Source organism: Balaenoptera ricei, chromosome 5 (genome assembly GCF_028023285.1).
Source record: "Balaenoptera ricei isolate mBalRic1 chromosome 5, mBalRic1.hap2, whole genome shotgun sequence".
NCBI classification, from domain to species: Eukaryota; Metazoa; Chordata; class Mammalia; order Artiodactyla; family Balaenopteridae; genus Balaenoptera; species Balaenoptera ricei.
Genome location: NC_082643.1, coordinates 142,790,985 through 142,805,455, shown reverse-complemented (window position 1 = coordinate 142,805,455; position 14,471 = coordinate 142,790,985). Strand labels below are relative to the sequence as shown.

General features: G+C 61.8%; 1 protein-coding gene across 5 annotated transcripts in view; it reads left to right on the top strand.

The window, feature by feature from the left end:
• MAEA (macrophage erythroblast attacher, E3 ubiquitin ligase) overlaps positions 1–14,146 on the top strand; it is a 30,528-nt gene extending 16,382 nt beyond the window's left edge. For 2 of the 5 annotated variants that reach the window (XM_059923775.1, XM_059923777.1), the window contains exons 3-9: positions 767–970; positions 4,747–4,869; positions 8,276–8,352; positions 9,284–9,392; positions 12,351–12,484; positions 12,810–13,005; positions 13,259–14,146. In XM_059923775.1, coding sequence (XP_059779758.1) covers positions 767–970; positions 4,747–4,869; positions 8,276–8,352; positions 9,284–9,392; positions 12,351–12,484; positions 12,810–13,005; positions 13,259–13,354 — 939 coding nt within the window. In that variant the 3' untranslated portion in view covers positions 13,355–14,146. Of the gene's footprint in view, positions 1–766; positions 971–2,427; positions 3,137–4,746; positions 4,870–5,634; positions 5,749–8,275; positions 8,353–9,283; positions 9,393–12,350; positions 12,485–12,809; positions 13,006–13,258 lie in introns of those variants that run through there. The other 3 variants (XM_059923774.1, XM_059923776.1, XM_059923778.1) reach the window with 3 other exon arrangements.
• The last annotated feature ends 325 nt before the right edge of the window (positions 14,147–14,471 follow it).

Sequence of the window (14,471 nt, the reverse complement as noted above, 5' to 3'; positions counted from 1 at the left end):
AGTGGGCCAGAGTCCAGCAGAGGCGGGCGGGAGCAGAGATGTGCAGGGAGAATGACGGGGAGACCTAAACAGGTTAAATAAAAGTAAACGTAACTAGGATTTTCACATAGTGAGACTGAAGAAAAGAGAGACAGAAAAATCTTAAAAGCAGGTAGAGGAAAATCCACTTGTCAAGGAGCAGCAAATATCCTGACAGCTGACTTCTTGATGGCAGTTGGAAGCCAAACCATAGTGGAATGTGCTGGAAGGAAACAAGGGCCGACCAGAATTCTGGACCTGCTGTCCAGTGTGTAGCCACCAGCCACCTGTGCCCATTAACATTTAAATGGAATAAAATCAAGAATTCACTGCTGGGGCTGCACGAGCTACACTTCAGGTGGTGGACAGTGGCTGCTATGTGACGCAGGTGTAGAACACTTCCACTTGGCTTTCTTAATTTTGAGCAAAATTGCCTGTAAGGGAAAGTATTATAAAAGATAGAAAGTCACGTTACAATGAAAAGTAGTTTCATTAAGCAGGAAGCTATGACAAATTTAAAGTTCTACGCCTCTGGCAGCACAGCCCCAGCGTGTGTAAAGCAGTAACATCCCTGAGGAGGTGGACAGACCCTGCCGTCCCCTCGGTAGCAGCAGCCCCCACACTCTTGCTGCTCGTGGCCCTGGGCCCCAGCTCCCCTCTGACCTCCCTGCCTCCTGGTCCTCGGCGGTCAGGGTGGGGTGCCCGGTCGCTGCCCGTCCTGAGCGCCCCCTCTGTTCGCGTGTCACAGGCGGTGGAGTCCATCCAGGCAGAGGATGAGAGCGCCAAGCTGTGCAAGCGCAGGATCGAGCACCTCAAGGAGCACAGCAGCGACCAGCCAGCAGCGGCCAGCGTGTGGAAGAGGAAGCGCATGGACCGCATGATGGTGGAGCACTTGCTGCGCTGTGGCTACTACAACACGGCTGTGAAGCTGGCGCGCCAGAGTGGCATCGAGGTGGGCGCGGGGCTGCGGGTTCCCAGGGCCACGGGCTTCCCAGCCCTGCGTGGAGGCTCCACTCGGCCATTCGTGCGTCCTGAGCCGGGAGGGCCCCTCCTGCCCATGACGGCTCTAGGGGTGTGTTGCACCTGCCGCAGTGGTTTGCACGCGTTGCGAGGAGCAAGAGTGTGGACAGGGACCCCTCCCCCCACCGCTGCCCGCTTTCCTGCCGCCAGGCGCGTCCTGTGACCGTTCTCCTGGGGGTGACGCCTTTCTCTGGGGTCAGGCACGTTTTCCATCTGTCCGTGTGTGGTGGCCCCGGGGGTGCAGGTGTGGAAGTGCTCAATACCCTAGGCTGCTGGCCAGTGGTGAAGGGGGCTGTCACCACCCCCCGCCGGGCCTCTGCAGGTCGGCCTGCACCTTTCTCTGGCCTTTGGGGCGGCGTGGCTGGGGGCAGTGGTACCCTGGTGTCCCGAGGGCAGCCTTCACTGGGGGGGGCGGGGGGGCAAGGAACAGTTGCTCGGGCTGCTCAGACCAGAGTGCGTGGCCACCCGACCCTGTCCGCGTCCTGTGTTGACTGGAGCCTCTGGCGGCAGAATCCGTGTGGACGGCGGTGTCTCCCTCGTCTCCACGTGGGGTCCCGTCTCAGCCTGCTCCTCTGCCACACGCTCGGGACCCACTGGTTCTGCCCCTCCTCACCCTTAAGTTCTCAGTCTGAGCACTGCTGGCCACCTGGGGCCCACTTGCTCCCCCCCCCCACCAGTCCCATCCCCTGGCATGGCTTAAATGTCACCTGTGTGTGCGTGGCTCCCACCCTGGGTCGAGGGGCTCAGCCCTGGCAGCTCGAAACCCCAGCCTGAGCCATGCCCCCTGTCCCGGCAGGTGGCCTTGGGTCCCTGGCAGCATCGCGCTGTCACCCCCACGCCGGCATCCGCAGGTCCTGGCTGTGCGCCCTGGCCCCACTTCCTGCTGTGTCCGCGTCCCTGTCTAGTTCCAGCCCCAGGCCTTTCCTTCGACGTGGCTGACACACTCGTGCAGCGGGGCTGGGGACGGGGGCTCCTCACTCTTGCACCCCAGCCCCGGGCAGCTCCCTGGAGCTGCGTGTGCCGCGTGCCCAGGCTCCTGCTGTGGACGGCAGGGCCACCGGTCTCAGCTCGGTGCCCAGTGGTCCCTGGTGCCTGCTCTCCCCACCCCTCCCTCCCCTGCCCAGCACGGCCAGCTTCTGACCGCTGGGCTCTCCTAGCCTCACATTCCTGGCCCGGCCCGTCCACCTGCGGCGGGCGTCAGGCTTCACTCCCGCGCGCCCCCTCCCCTGCACCTGCGAGGGTGTGGCCACGCACACCTGCGGTGGCTGGTGAGGCACGAGCTCCCCACGCCTCCTGGCCCCCAAACGTGCGCCTCGTAGAGGGGAGAAGCACCAAGCCAGACGAGATTTGGTGAAGGTGACGTGTCTGCAGAGGTGCCAAGAGGGATGGGAGGGCGGCGGGGGAGGGGCTGGCGGTCCTCAGAGGAAGGTCGCAGCCCCAGAAGGTTGGCATGCACCTCGTCGAGGAGACAGTCCTGGAAGGGGGTTGCCACAGGAGCCCCCAGCTTCACACAGAGCGCAGAAATCCAAGTCTCTTTCAGAAGCAGATGCAGGAGGACATCCTCGTGGCCTTGGGGTTGGGCGAGGCCTCCAAGGAAGAGGCTGCAGCTGGGGCTCCTTAATGTTAAGAACTTCTTTTCATCCAAAGACACCACGAGGAGGGGGAGTGCGGGCTACGCAGACGGCCCAGAAGGGAGGATCGCCCGGTGGGGTCCGCTGGTTCCTGCGTCAGCAGCTTGCATGCTTGCGCCTCCCGGGCGCGGACTGTGCGTGGCGCTCACTCTGGCCCACCTCCCGCCGGCTGGTTTAACATCTTCACCGTGGCTCCCATAACTGAGGGCCCGAGGATGTCAGAGGACCGTCAGCAGGAAAGGAAAGACCTGGAAAGACCCGGGATGCCGGGGGGTGCAGGCAGGAGAGGCCACTTCTTGGAATTTAGAGCAGAACTGGAAAAGATGGGAAATGGGAGAGAAGAAAGACCAGAATGTCGTCTGGGGGCCTGGCCTTTGCCCAGTCGGAAGGGTTCAGGAGAAAGAAGACAGTGGAGAAATGGCCAAGGAAGCGGCACGAGAAAGCAGCCCACCTCTCCAGTGAGGGCGGTGAGCAGAGAACTGGATTAGTGAGTCCTGGTTGCAGCAGCCACGGGGCATCTCCTCGTCAGAGCTCCCCGCAGGAGGGCAACGCCAGGTGGCAGCCTGGAGGAGCAGTGGCCGTGGCGCTCGGCCCGCCACACTCCCAGCCCTGTCTGACCGGGTCCTGTTCTGTAATCGGCAGTCAGGACGGGGAGGTTGGGGGCACTTCCTGCGGGCCCAGCCGCCGTCCCTACTGAGGACGCGAGTAGAGCCGCCCTTGCGTGGCCGCCCTGACCTGCCCGCTGTCTGGAGCGGCTGTGCAGGAGCTGGAAAGCTGACAGGGCATCTCCAGTGTGCCCCCCCCACCAACAGGAGCGCACCCCGGGCCCTCTGGTCAGCTGCTCTTCTGCCCTTGACCCATTTGGTTCCGCAGGAGATGCTTCTGGAGCTAGCTGGTCCATGGGCGCCGCCTTGTTGCCGAGTAACTGTACTCGATTATTTCTTCTTGTTAATTTTGCTGTAAGTGCCTGGTTTTCACTGCAACATCATTAGCTGTATGCATTCAGTGACTCTCTTGAAATAGAATAGGTGTCTCTTACTTAAAAGCTTGCACCTTAACGCTGCATCCACCAGTAGGACTCTGTCCTTTTGCAGCACAGCTCCCGCAGGGAGCTTGACGTGGCCCTGGTGCCTGGGTACGGAAGTTCGGTGGCGAGCTCCTGGCTTGCTTTGCCGTGGTAGACCTTGGTCGAGAGAGTGTGGGCGAGAAAGCTCTCTGTCCTGTGCTCTGCAGTGCCCAGCAGCCCGTGAGGCCTGAGTGGGGACTCCGGAGACACGGGGTTCCAGGGGTGTTTGTGTTGGGCGTTTCACCTGGTAACTGAGAAAAGGATCTTCACTGACGTTTTCTGCTCGAGTCTGTTCCAGATGGAAGAGAGATTTACCTTTTGAAGTTTTCGTGTTCTTCTAACGACCCCCCTCCTTTTGTCGTGTCTCAGCACTCTTCGCCTTGCCGTGTGTGACCAGGGAGGTCCTTCTTGCTGGCAGTAACCCAGCCTCTTGCTGGGGGCCTTGCACTTCCTGGCACCACACAGAGCCCCCTTGACTGCAGCAGGTGTGCACTTGAGTTGGTGGGTTCGTTGCCGCGGGTCCCTGGCCCTACTGGGATCCTCCAGCCCAGCAGATGCAGCTGCACTTGGCCTGCCCTCCCAGATTGCCAGGCCTCAGGGACGGAGAGAGGAGAGCAGACAACGGAGGGCAGAGAGTTGCAGCCCCTAACCACCCTGCAGCCCCTTCTCAAAAATCTAAACTTGAAATCAATCTGCAGAGCAAAACACAGAAAGTGAGAGTATGGCCTGCTGGGGTCTCCGTGTCTGCCCTGAGAGGTGACGGGGGGCAGACCTCTGCCCTTCAGGGCCCCAGGTTCTGGCAGGGCCTGGGCTCGCGGGGGGCCTGGGAGCCAGCATCTAACTGGGGCGCAGGCCTGCCTGCTGTGCAGACCCGGCCCGCGGAGGGGCTGCCCCGGCAGGGGGCGGGGGTGCTCCTATAAGATGAGACTGCTGGGCAGCGGGTGCTGTGTCGGGCCGGCCTTGGGCGGGTCCAGGGTCCCGTGCTCTGAGCCAGTGCTTCCTTCCCTGCAGGACTTAGTGAACATTGAGATGTTCCTGACAGCCAAAGAGGTGGAGGAGTCCCTGGAGAGGCGCGAAACGGCCACCTGCCTGGCCTGGTGCCACGACAACAAGTCCCGGCTGCGAAAGATGAAGGTGTGCGGGGCTGCGCCTGGGCGGGGCTCCTGGAGGGGCGGGGCTGCACCTGGGCGGGGCTGCGCCTGGGCGGGGCTCCTGGAGGGGCGGGGCTGCACCTGACAGGGCTCTTGGAGGGGGCAGGGCGCGCCTGGGCAGAGCTTGCAGGGTGGGGAGGCAGCTTCACCACCTGCAGTAGAGCCAAAGTGCTTTCTTTCACCTGTCGGTTCAGAGTTCTGGGGTTCTGATTCATAGTGGAGGGTTATTGGGTTTGGTGTGGGTCTTGGGGTTTCATTGGGGGTGGCGTTTGGGTTTTAGGTAAAATCCCTGAAAAGTGCACCCCCTCTGCATTATGGTTTGGACAGAAGTTATGAGCACGAGGTTCTAAAGGCACGAGGTGTTGACCGGGCTCGCGCTGCGCGTGGCCGCTGCGGGGGGTTGGCGCCGGGTCGGCCCCCACACACGTGGGGAAGCCGGTGGGAGCGGGTACCCACCTGCCAGGGTGCAGAGTTCCAGGCTGGGGTATTCTCCAATACAGCCTTTCTTGAGACCCACAAGCAGCTTCAAAAACAGGCACTTAAACATAAATTGCAGAATTTAAACATGCCTACTGAAAGGTGTCATTGCCTTAGGGCTTGCAGGAATGCTTGATTGTATTAACCTTTCCTGCCTCTGTCAGAAAAACGTTGTCTTCTGTGTTCTAAACTGAGTGCCGCTAACCCCGCCCCGCTGAGCTTGTCGTGTGCGCGTAGTCACCAGCCAAGGGTGACACTCTCTGCCACTCAGGGCCGCCAAAGCGAGCACGACGCGAAGACGGGACGGAAAAGTAGAGTGGCCAGTGGCTCCCCTAAAGAGAGTGAGGACCTTGGTATGGAAAGCATAAAAGGAAAGCCAGAATTGGTATGTAACACGCGCCCGCTCTCCTGCTCCATCCCCACGGCTGTGCGCTCGCTGGGAACCCGGGCAGAAGGAAAATAGGCCTCGGTCGCGACAGGCGGTTTCTGCAAGCCCTGTTCCCTCCCAGAGAACACTGCTGCTTGGCCAGGGCACACCACGTGGGCCGGGTCAAAGCGGGGGCCTTGCAGCTACCAGGGGGTGGGCTGGCAGGGACCGAATCCACGGATGGCACAGGCCTGTGACCTCGCCATGTAACTTGAAGGAGCATACGTAGTCGTCCAGAAGTGCGTTTGGAGGACAAGCTGACGACACCAGAACGTGCTCAGTACAAAAGAGCGTCTGAACACGTCAGTACGCAGTCAGTGTACAGTTCGTACACGTGTTGGGCACACATGAGCTCCTGCACTTGATCACACTTGCAGGCCGCGGAGGGGAGGGAGCTGGGGCGGGGGGTCAGGGGTGCCCGTGCCAGATGCCAGGGATCCCTCAGATCAGTGATGAGATTCTAGACGAGAAAAGAAACTCAGACCCACGTTTCCCGCAGTTGAGAAAAACTTCCAAGGGTAGGCGCAGCAAGGAAAGTCTCCGGAGTTGACCTGGGTCTCTGGACACGTCAGGCTAACAGAGGCAGCAGCGTGTGTGCTGCGTGTCTGCCAACTCGGAAGGGGTCATAAATGGGAGAACGCCACGCCTTTCTCAGACAGCACGGGGCGTGTTCAGCCAGCAGCACATGACGTCACCCAGATCGTAGCCGGCCGTCCACGGCGAGTGTGAACGCCTGCGTGTGTGCTTCCCTCTCAGCGGACTGTTTGAAGGTTAACCTGGAGAGCAAAGAGCCACCGTAAATAACGAAACACATTTCCACGTGTCAGTTGTGTAAAGCTGTGACCCAGCGTTTACCCGTAACGCTCCTCGGCTGCACATCCACCGGCGGCCCCAAGCAGAAGCAGTCACCGGGCCCCCGGAGGCAGGCGGGGCCTCTCCCCGCTGCGCCCCCTCTCGGCCCTGCGGGTCTGGCCTCTGAAGGGGCCGTGTCCTCTTCACTGGTTTGTGCGGCACCTGCCAGGCCGCCCGCGCCCTGCCCCACCCAGTCGGGGGTCAGGACAGACTGCTGCCCAGGGCTTAGTCCCCCGTGCAGAGGGCAGGGAGGGGGGCTCGGGCTGGGAGACCGCCTTCCCTGAGCACCTGTGGGGTGGATGTGTGGGCACCAGGTAAGTGGCTCTCTGCATCTCTGCCGTGCCTCGGACGCCCTGGGCAGCGCGGTCCGGCGGTCAAGTCAGCCCGGCCTCCACCCCGTGTCCCGGGGGCGGGGCTGGGGGCTCTGTGGAGGGTGTCCTCCCAGGGTCCGACCCAGGCGCTTCCCCAGAACGCAGTGTGCACGCCGGGGCTTGGGTGGGGAGTCGCGGGGTTGGCAGACTTGAGTTGAAGCGTCAGGCGTAGAGCACCGTTCCCGCCATCTTGCAACCTGGGCGCTGTGGCAGTGACAGTGAGGTTTGCGTCCTATTCTGTTAATTCCACGTATTCTGTCTCTGGTGGAAACCATGTTCAAGATGTGATCATCTAAATTACTTCTTTTGTAAAATAATCCAGGTTTTTCACCTTAGGTCACGAAATTCATTTTGCCTGCTCGCCCTCTACCCCCAACCGCAGGGGTTTTAGCCCCAATTGGATTGACATCGCTAAGATTTCAAAGTTAGTCTGGGCTTCCATACAAGCGACCCCCCTGGTTGGGGCCCTGTTAGCCGCCCGCAGAGTCTCCCGTGGAGCTTTGGGACTGACGCCTCCCAGGTGACGCCTTTGGGAGACGGCCACCCCCTGGCACAGCAGCCCCAGCCCCAGCCCCCCCGCACCCTCGGCAAATGCTGGGGCTCCTGCCTCTTCCAGGACCCGGCCCCCGACCGGCTCTCACCACCTCTGCCTCCTTCACCTGGTCCTGGCCAGGCGCCCGGCCCCGCCCCCCAGGGCCTCTGAACTGGTTCATCCCTCTGCCTGGAGCGTTCTCCCGGAGCTCTCACAGCCCCCACCCTGAGGGTCCTCGCCCAGCGCTCCCTCCCACCCACCTGGCGCCCAGGCCTCACCGCGGCCTGGCTCCAGAGCCGCCTGGCGGTGGAAGGCGCCCCGTGTGGCCGGGGGCTGCTGGCCGGCGAGGCTGGGGGTCGAGGAGGGCGCGCGCTCGCTGACTTACAGGAGCCGGGCCGCTGTGTCTGTGCGGTTACCCGCCGCCCCCTGCGCTGCCGACGGCCCACGCTGCTTCTCGCCCCCGGCGCCGCCTGCCGGCCCTCCCTGCCCTTCCCGGCCTGGCCCCAGGGACGCACTCGGGGGCACATTTGGCCGAGGCTGCGCTGGGAGGGGCCGGGCCCCAGCCCGTCAGAGCCCAGAAAGCCACGGCTGCGGATTGAGATCGCGGTTTCAGTGGCAGCCCTGCCTCCATGGCGACTCGCAGCGGCTGTCGCTGTGCTCGTGGCCTCAAGCTGGCACGTGGCTCCAGTGACCCCGTCTAAGCTGCCCATTGTCTTGTCTTCACCCTCAGAGCTGCCTGGAGTTCAGCCTCAGGATCCAGGAGTTCATTGAGCTCATCCGGCAGAACAAGAGGCTGGATGCCGTCAGGTAGGCCTTCCTCCTGACTCCCGGGGCGGGCGTTTCGGGTCCCCTCCCGGTCTGGGTTGGGGCAGGCAGGGCGGGTGTCTGGCAGGTCTTCTCTGGCTGGCTGGGCCCTGCCCAGGGACGCACGGCCGCTTCTCTCCCATTGCTGAGCGGGGGTGAGGCCGCGGGCGCCCCCGACAGGGCCAGGCCTCCACCGCACTCTTCCCGTCGTGGCTCCTGGAGCAAATGGCCGTCCCAGGTCAGGCTGTGGGCAGCGGGGAGCGCAGCGTCCCCAGGGCAAGAGGGCCCTGGGCAGCTGTGTCGGTCCTCCCGCGGCTGCAGCTTCAGCCTCGCGCCCCGAGCTCCGTCTCCTGGAGGCATGGGGCGCCGGGCTGGGGGGCTCCCAGCCCAGGATGTGGTGGTTAGAGGGTGGGCGGGGCCAGTTTTGCTCTCCGCGGGGAGCCTCAGGGAAGGAGGCTGGGGTGCAGGCGTGGCGGCAGGGGTCCCCGCCCCCTCCTGCTGTTTCCACCCGCACAGCCAGGGCTCAGCGCCCGGGGTCTGATCGGTGGACGCGAGTGAGGCTGTTCTGGGGGTCACTGCAGAGCCGCGAGGCTGGACCCTCTCTGGAGCCCCAGGGGCTGTGCGGGAGGAGGGGCGGGTCGGATCCAGGTGCCATGGATGTCGTTGCGCCCGGTTCGTGGCACCCAGGGTCACCTGGAAGGGCTCGGGCAGGTACCGTTCGCGTTCAGGCACTGCCTCTGGGTGTTTTCTAGGTGGGATTCTGTACTTGGTGCCTCGCAGCCCGTCCCTTTCCCGTTGAGGAGGGGGTGCCTGAGTACCGAGGCTTTCCGCGTGTCTGGGTGGGGGCGGGGCCCAGGATCCCGCAGCTCCCGCGGAGCCGAGCTTCCCGGCGCTGGGAGCGCAGACTTCAACAGACCGCGCTGTCCTTTTCCAGACACGCGAGAAAGCACTTCAGTCAGGCCGAAGGGAGCCAGCTGGACGAGGTCCGCCAGGTCATGGGCATGCTGGCGTTCCCGCCGGACACGCACATCTCCCCCTACAAGGTAGGGTGCGCCTGGGGGCCCTGGGCGCTCGTAAGGTCTGGTCTGCAGTCACTGCCACAGTCGAGCATGGCCCCTGCACGACTTGTTCCTTTCCCGTCTTGGGCCTGGATCGTGGGACCCAGGGTCACTTTTCCCGTCTTGTTCCCATTATGCTGGTAAAAAAAAAACTTAAATCAGAAAAGCTGCAAAGTGCAGCTCCAAGTGCCTGACCGCTCCCTTTCCCTCCCTGGGGGCGCCTCTCTCTCTGGAGTGCCTGGTCAGGGCTGGACAGGCCGGGGCCTCTGCGCGGCTCTGCCAGTGTCTTTCCCGACCTCGCTTGTTCCTGATCTGCCTTCTCTTCCCTGCGCCAGGATCACTGGGCACATCTGCCCTTGGTCCCTCCCCCTTGGGCGGCTCTCCTTGACCTTGAGGGTCCATGTGGGGTCTGGGCAGGGGCATACCCCCCACAGCTGTGGTCCTTTTGAAACCTGGGGGCCGCCCTAATGACCTTTGACCCTTCTCTTGGAAAAACACCGCAAGTCCCGTCCTGTAACACCTAAGAAGTCTGACAGCCCCCCTTCATTCCTTCCTGTCTCCTTCCCCTGAGGTTCAAACTGGCTGTTTTCCCTGGGGGTGGCCCATTGAGTTCTGGGTGCCGCCCACCACTGGTCTCCTCTCCTCAACAGCCTTTCTCAGTGTTTACAATGTGAACAGGGTTTTGCAAATCCTGAAGTTGTGCTTCCTTTTGATGAACGATTCTGTCTTTAAGTCATTCCTCTCTTCTTGGTTTTTGTTATAAACACTCAAGAGAAGACAAGCTACACCTTCAGCACTTTGCTCAGAGGCAGCTCGTCACCCACAGCTCCACGCCCACGAGCACAGTTCGGCCAGGCTCGGCACACCTCGTAACAAGGAGCCCCCCCCTCCAGTTCCCACTAACATGATCCTCGTTCCGTCTGAGGCCTCATCACAGTGGCCTTGACGGTCCACAGCTCCTAGGTCTCTCTGCGGAGCCTGGGGCGCTCCCTGCCGCTCTCCCCTCCTCCTCCTGGGCCCACCTTTTAATGGTCCGTTCAGTCTGGCATCGCCTCCAAGCTTTTAGCTGCTGCCCACTGCCCAGTTCCAAAGCCACGCCCCCGTGTTTAGGTATTTGTTACCTAAGGCATCCACTTCCGGTAGCCGGTTTGTGTCTTAGTCCCTTCTGGCGGCTGCAACAACACACCACAGATGGGGGCTTGTGAACAGCAGAATGTATTGCTAACGGTTCTGGAGGCTAGAAGTCCAGGATCAGGTGCCAGCGGGGTCTGGTGAGGCCCTCATCCAATTCCCGACTTCTGCTGTGTCCTCCCGTGGCGGAAGGGTCGGGAGCCCCTTGGAAGCTCTTCTTAGAGGGGCACTAATCCCGTTCATGAGGCTCCACCCTCGTGACCTCATTCCCTCCCAGAGGGCCTCCCTGACCATCGCCTTGGGCCTCAGCATTTCAGCGTGTGCAGGGAGAGGGTAAAACCCCTTCTTTGTGTGGTGAACCAGCCCTGGGCTCCGGGCCTTGAAGCTGGTCTCTGTCCAAGGCCCTGAGTGTTTGCCCTGCAGCCCCGCCGGCCCGCAGAGTTCTGTGGGGCCCTGGCAGACCCGGCCCCTGCCGCCCAGAGTGTGTGGCGCAGGCCTTCGGGAGGTGGCTGGAAGCTTCTCGCCCTGACTGAACTCACACCTTCTAAAGTGTTTGGGAATGTAAGTCAGCAGGTCACAGATCTTCAGGTCTAAACTCAGGTTTTAAGTCACAGCGTTTGCTCTTCCTGCTCTGGAGATTTGTTAGAAGTGCAAGAAAGGCCCGCCTGCCGTTGGGGGCAAGATGTCCAGCTCAGGAGGGCGTGGAGCGCATCCCATCCCTTCCCTTCCCGATGCGGCCTTGCAGGGGCTGTAAAGAGCCAGGCGAGTGCTGCCATCATGGCCTTGTGGAACAGGAGGGGCCGAGCCTCAGAATGGGCTCCGGGCCAGGGCGGAAGCCACAGCCGCCAGGGCGGGCCACCCCTCCCCGGGGCAGAGCTCTCCACCTGGCGCCGACACAGCCTCCCACCTCTGAAGGTCGGTCAGACAGATTGAGCAGCACAACAGAGAAGACCGAGATGACACAGGAGAACCTCGGCTCAGAGCAAGCGGGGGATCTCGGATGCGGGAAACTCAGAAACAGACTTGGGACAGTGGAGTGTCCTGGAAGCAGGAGCAGGGGGCCAGATACTCCTGAAACGTGCTAGAGCAGCCTGGTTAAGGGAGCGAAACCCTCGTCCCTCGTGGTGGGAAGTCACAGGCGTGTCCCTACGGGTCACGGCAGGAACGGCACGAAGTGCTTTGAGAGGCGGCTGTAGCAGAGGCTGCGCAGGGCCTCGTAGTTGGCACTGGGCAGTGCCAGCCCCTGGGTGTGGACCTCATTCTCCGTGGACTTTGATAAAAGAAATATTAAAAGCATCTCTTAAACGTTGGAGTGTGATGTGTACCGTACGCCAGGACCCTTGAGGAGCTCACACAGAACCTCTGACTGTGCTTTTGTTTGTGTGTCTCCCCCTCCCTCCCTGCGCTCTCTTCTTGAGTCTAAACCTGGGTGGTTTTAGGGATGGACATGATTTAATCTTCTCTTCTAATAAGTGGTTTCCTGGAATAAGGCTTCTCCTTTCAGCCCTTAACGCTCTTAGCAAGAGGCTCTGGACCTCGCGCCATGGCGAGCTGTCCTTTCAGCCCCACGCCCTTGACGTGTCTCGAGGCCACAGGACACATGCTCCAGGGCGTCCGAGTCCCCTCCCAACAAGTCGGTGTCCCAGGAAGCGAGTCGGCAGTGGGCTCGCCGCGGGCCGGAAGTCGAGGCTGCCCTCCAGCCGCCCGCCTGCGGCTTAGTGGGGGGACTTCCTCCCGTCACCTTTCATCTGTAGAGAAGAAGATTCGCGTTTGTTTGCCGTTGTCACCCCAACTCTGCCCCGCTTCTTCCAGGACCTGCTGGACCCGGCCCGGTGGCGGATGCTGATCCAGCAGTTCCGGTACGACAACTACCGGCTGCACCAGCTGGGGAACAACTCCGTGTTCACCCTCACCCTGCAGGCCGGCCTCTCGGCCATAAAGACACCGTATCCTTCGCGCTGGGAGTGGCTCCCCGTGTGCCCCTCTTAGTGTGGGGCTGGCGTCCAAGACCCCGCTCCTTAGCACGCTCGTCCTCCACCTTGGAGCGGGCGCTGCATCCCCCGACTTCAGAGCCGTGCCTTAATTGGGCTGCAGCCCCACGGTGTTGAGACTGGGGGAGGGGGTGCCCAGTGGAAACCTGCCCTGAGCCGGGCCGCCTCCAGGTCCTGCCCAAACTCCAGGGATCGAGCCATCTGGAACAGCCTCCCCCGTGGTGCCCGGGGGACCCCCTAGAACCTCGGCCGGCCCCCGCCCTCCTTAACCCGCGCGCAGGCAGTGCTACAAGGAGGACGGCAGCTCGCGGAGCCCCGACTGCCCAGTGTGCAGCCGCTCCCTGAACAAGTTGGCGCAGCCCCTGCCCATGGCGCACTGCGCCAACTCGCGCCTGGTCTGCAAGATCTCGGGGGACGTCATGAACGAGAACAACCCGCCCATGATGCTGCCCAACGGCTACGTCTACGGCTACAACGTGAGGGCGGGGCCTGGGCTGCGGAGGGAGGGGCGAGGCCTGTAGGCAGAGCGGGCGGGGTCAGAGGGTGGGGCGGGGCTAGCAGGGCTGGGCCCTGAAGGCTTAGGGCTTCGTGGCCGGGGTACCTGCCGGAAGTAGCTTTTGCGAAATGCAGTGACTTGTTTCCCGAGACTTGGTTGTGTGGGTTTCTCTCACGGAAACGTTGATTTAAACCATATTGGCCCGTCTTAATGCGCTTGGTCTTTCTTTTCAGTCCCTGCTCTCTATCCGGCAGGATGATAAAGTCGTCTGCCCGAGAACCAAAGAGGTCTTCCACTTCTCCCAGGCCGAGAAGGTGTACATCATGTAGGCGGGTCGCCGCGCCCGGGCGGCTGCGGGCCCCTGCCTGCCTGCCTTTCTGTTTCTTGCGACCAAAGATCAGTGAGCAACGACAAACACTCTTGGGAAGAGAAGAAATAAGATTTAACAAGCTCGTACTTGATTTTGTAACAAGTCAGCTCTTCGACGCTTCTGAAGCGCTTTCACCTTTCAGAGAAACTTCTTTAAAGACTGACCACGCGGAGGGAGGCTAGAACCTTTCACCATAGGAACTGATTCCTTCCCCGTGTTCTCACAGTTCCCTCCCTTTTGCTAACGAGGAACCCCGGGGGACGGGCTAGTCCTCGGCCGTGGCCCGGGAGCGTTGGTGGCCATGCCAGACTGACCTGCGGCGACTCGGTGCCACGAGGGACCCTGTCACTTCTCTGTAGAGCTGCTGCCAAAACGCCAGCGCCGCGGGTGGGGCCGGCCTCCAGGACCGCCGCCTGCCTGCAACCGCGCCCACGGGGCTGTGTTAGGATGTGTGTAGGCTCAGTGTCATGTCACTCGTGCCGCCTTATCTCCTGCCTGAGAATGTATCCGTGGAAATCCACTGGACCGGGGTCTGCAGAGGCCTTGCCGACGGCTCCGTAACTTTAGCTCTAAACACTATTCATTACAGAAGCCAATAGTTCAGTTGAAGTAACCACCGATGACTTTTCAAATCAAATGAACCATTGTAGTTTACACGAAACTGTATCGTAGAGGTTTGTATTCAACGCTTATTTTTGCATGTTGATGTTGATTAGCTAATAAAATGTAAATGTAAGACACGCGAATAAAAGCGTTTCTACTTCTTGTTCTGCGTGCACATCCCACCCCGCCGGCGGTGTCTGCCACCTGGCCGCTGGTCCAGGGTGGGGCCTGGGTTGGTGGAGAGCTGCACCCACGTGAGCTCCATCCCAGAGTCCTGCCCCAGGGCCCCTTCAGCCTCACCGCTGCCCCCCGAGCAGCACCTGGTAACTGGGGGTCCCTCGGGGGTCATTTGAGGCACCTGAAGCAGAGCGTGTCTCCTGCTGAGAAGGTGCCAGGCTGGGAGGAGGGGGCCACTGCTCAGATCTCCCCGCTGAACTTCGGCAGGGATGGCGCGGCAAGGGGGCCCAGGGTTA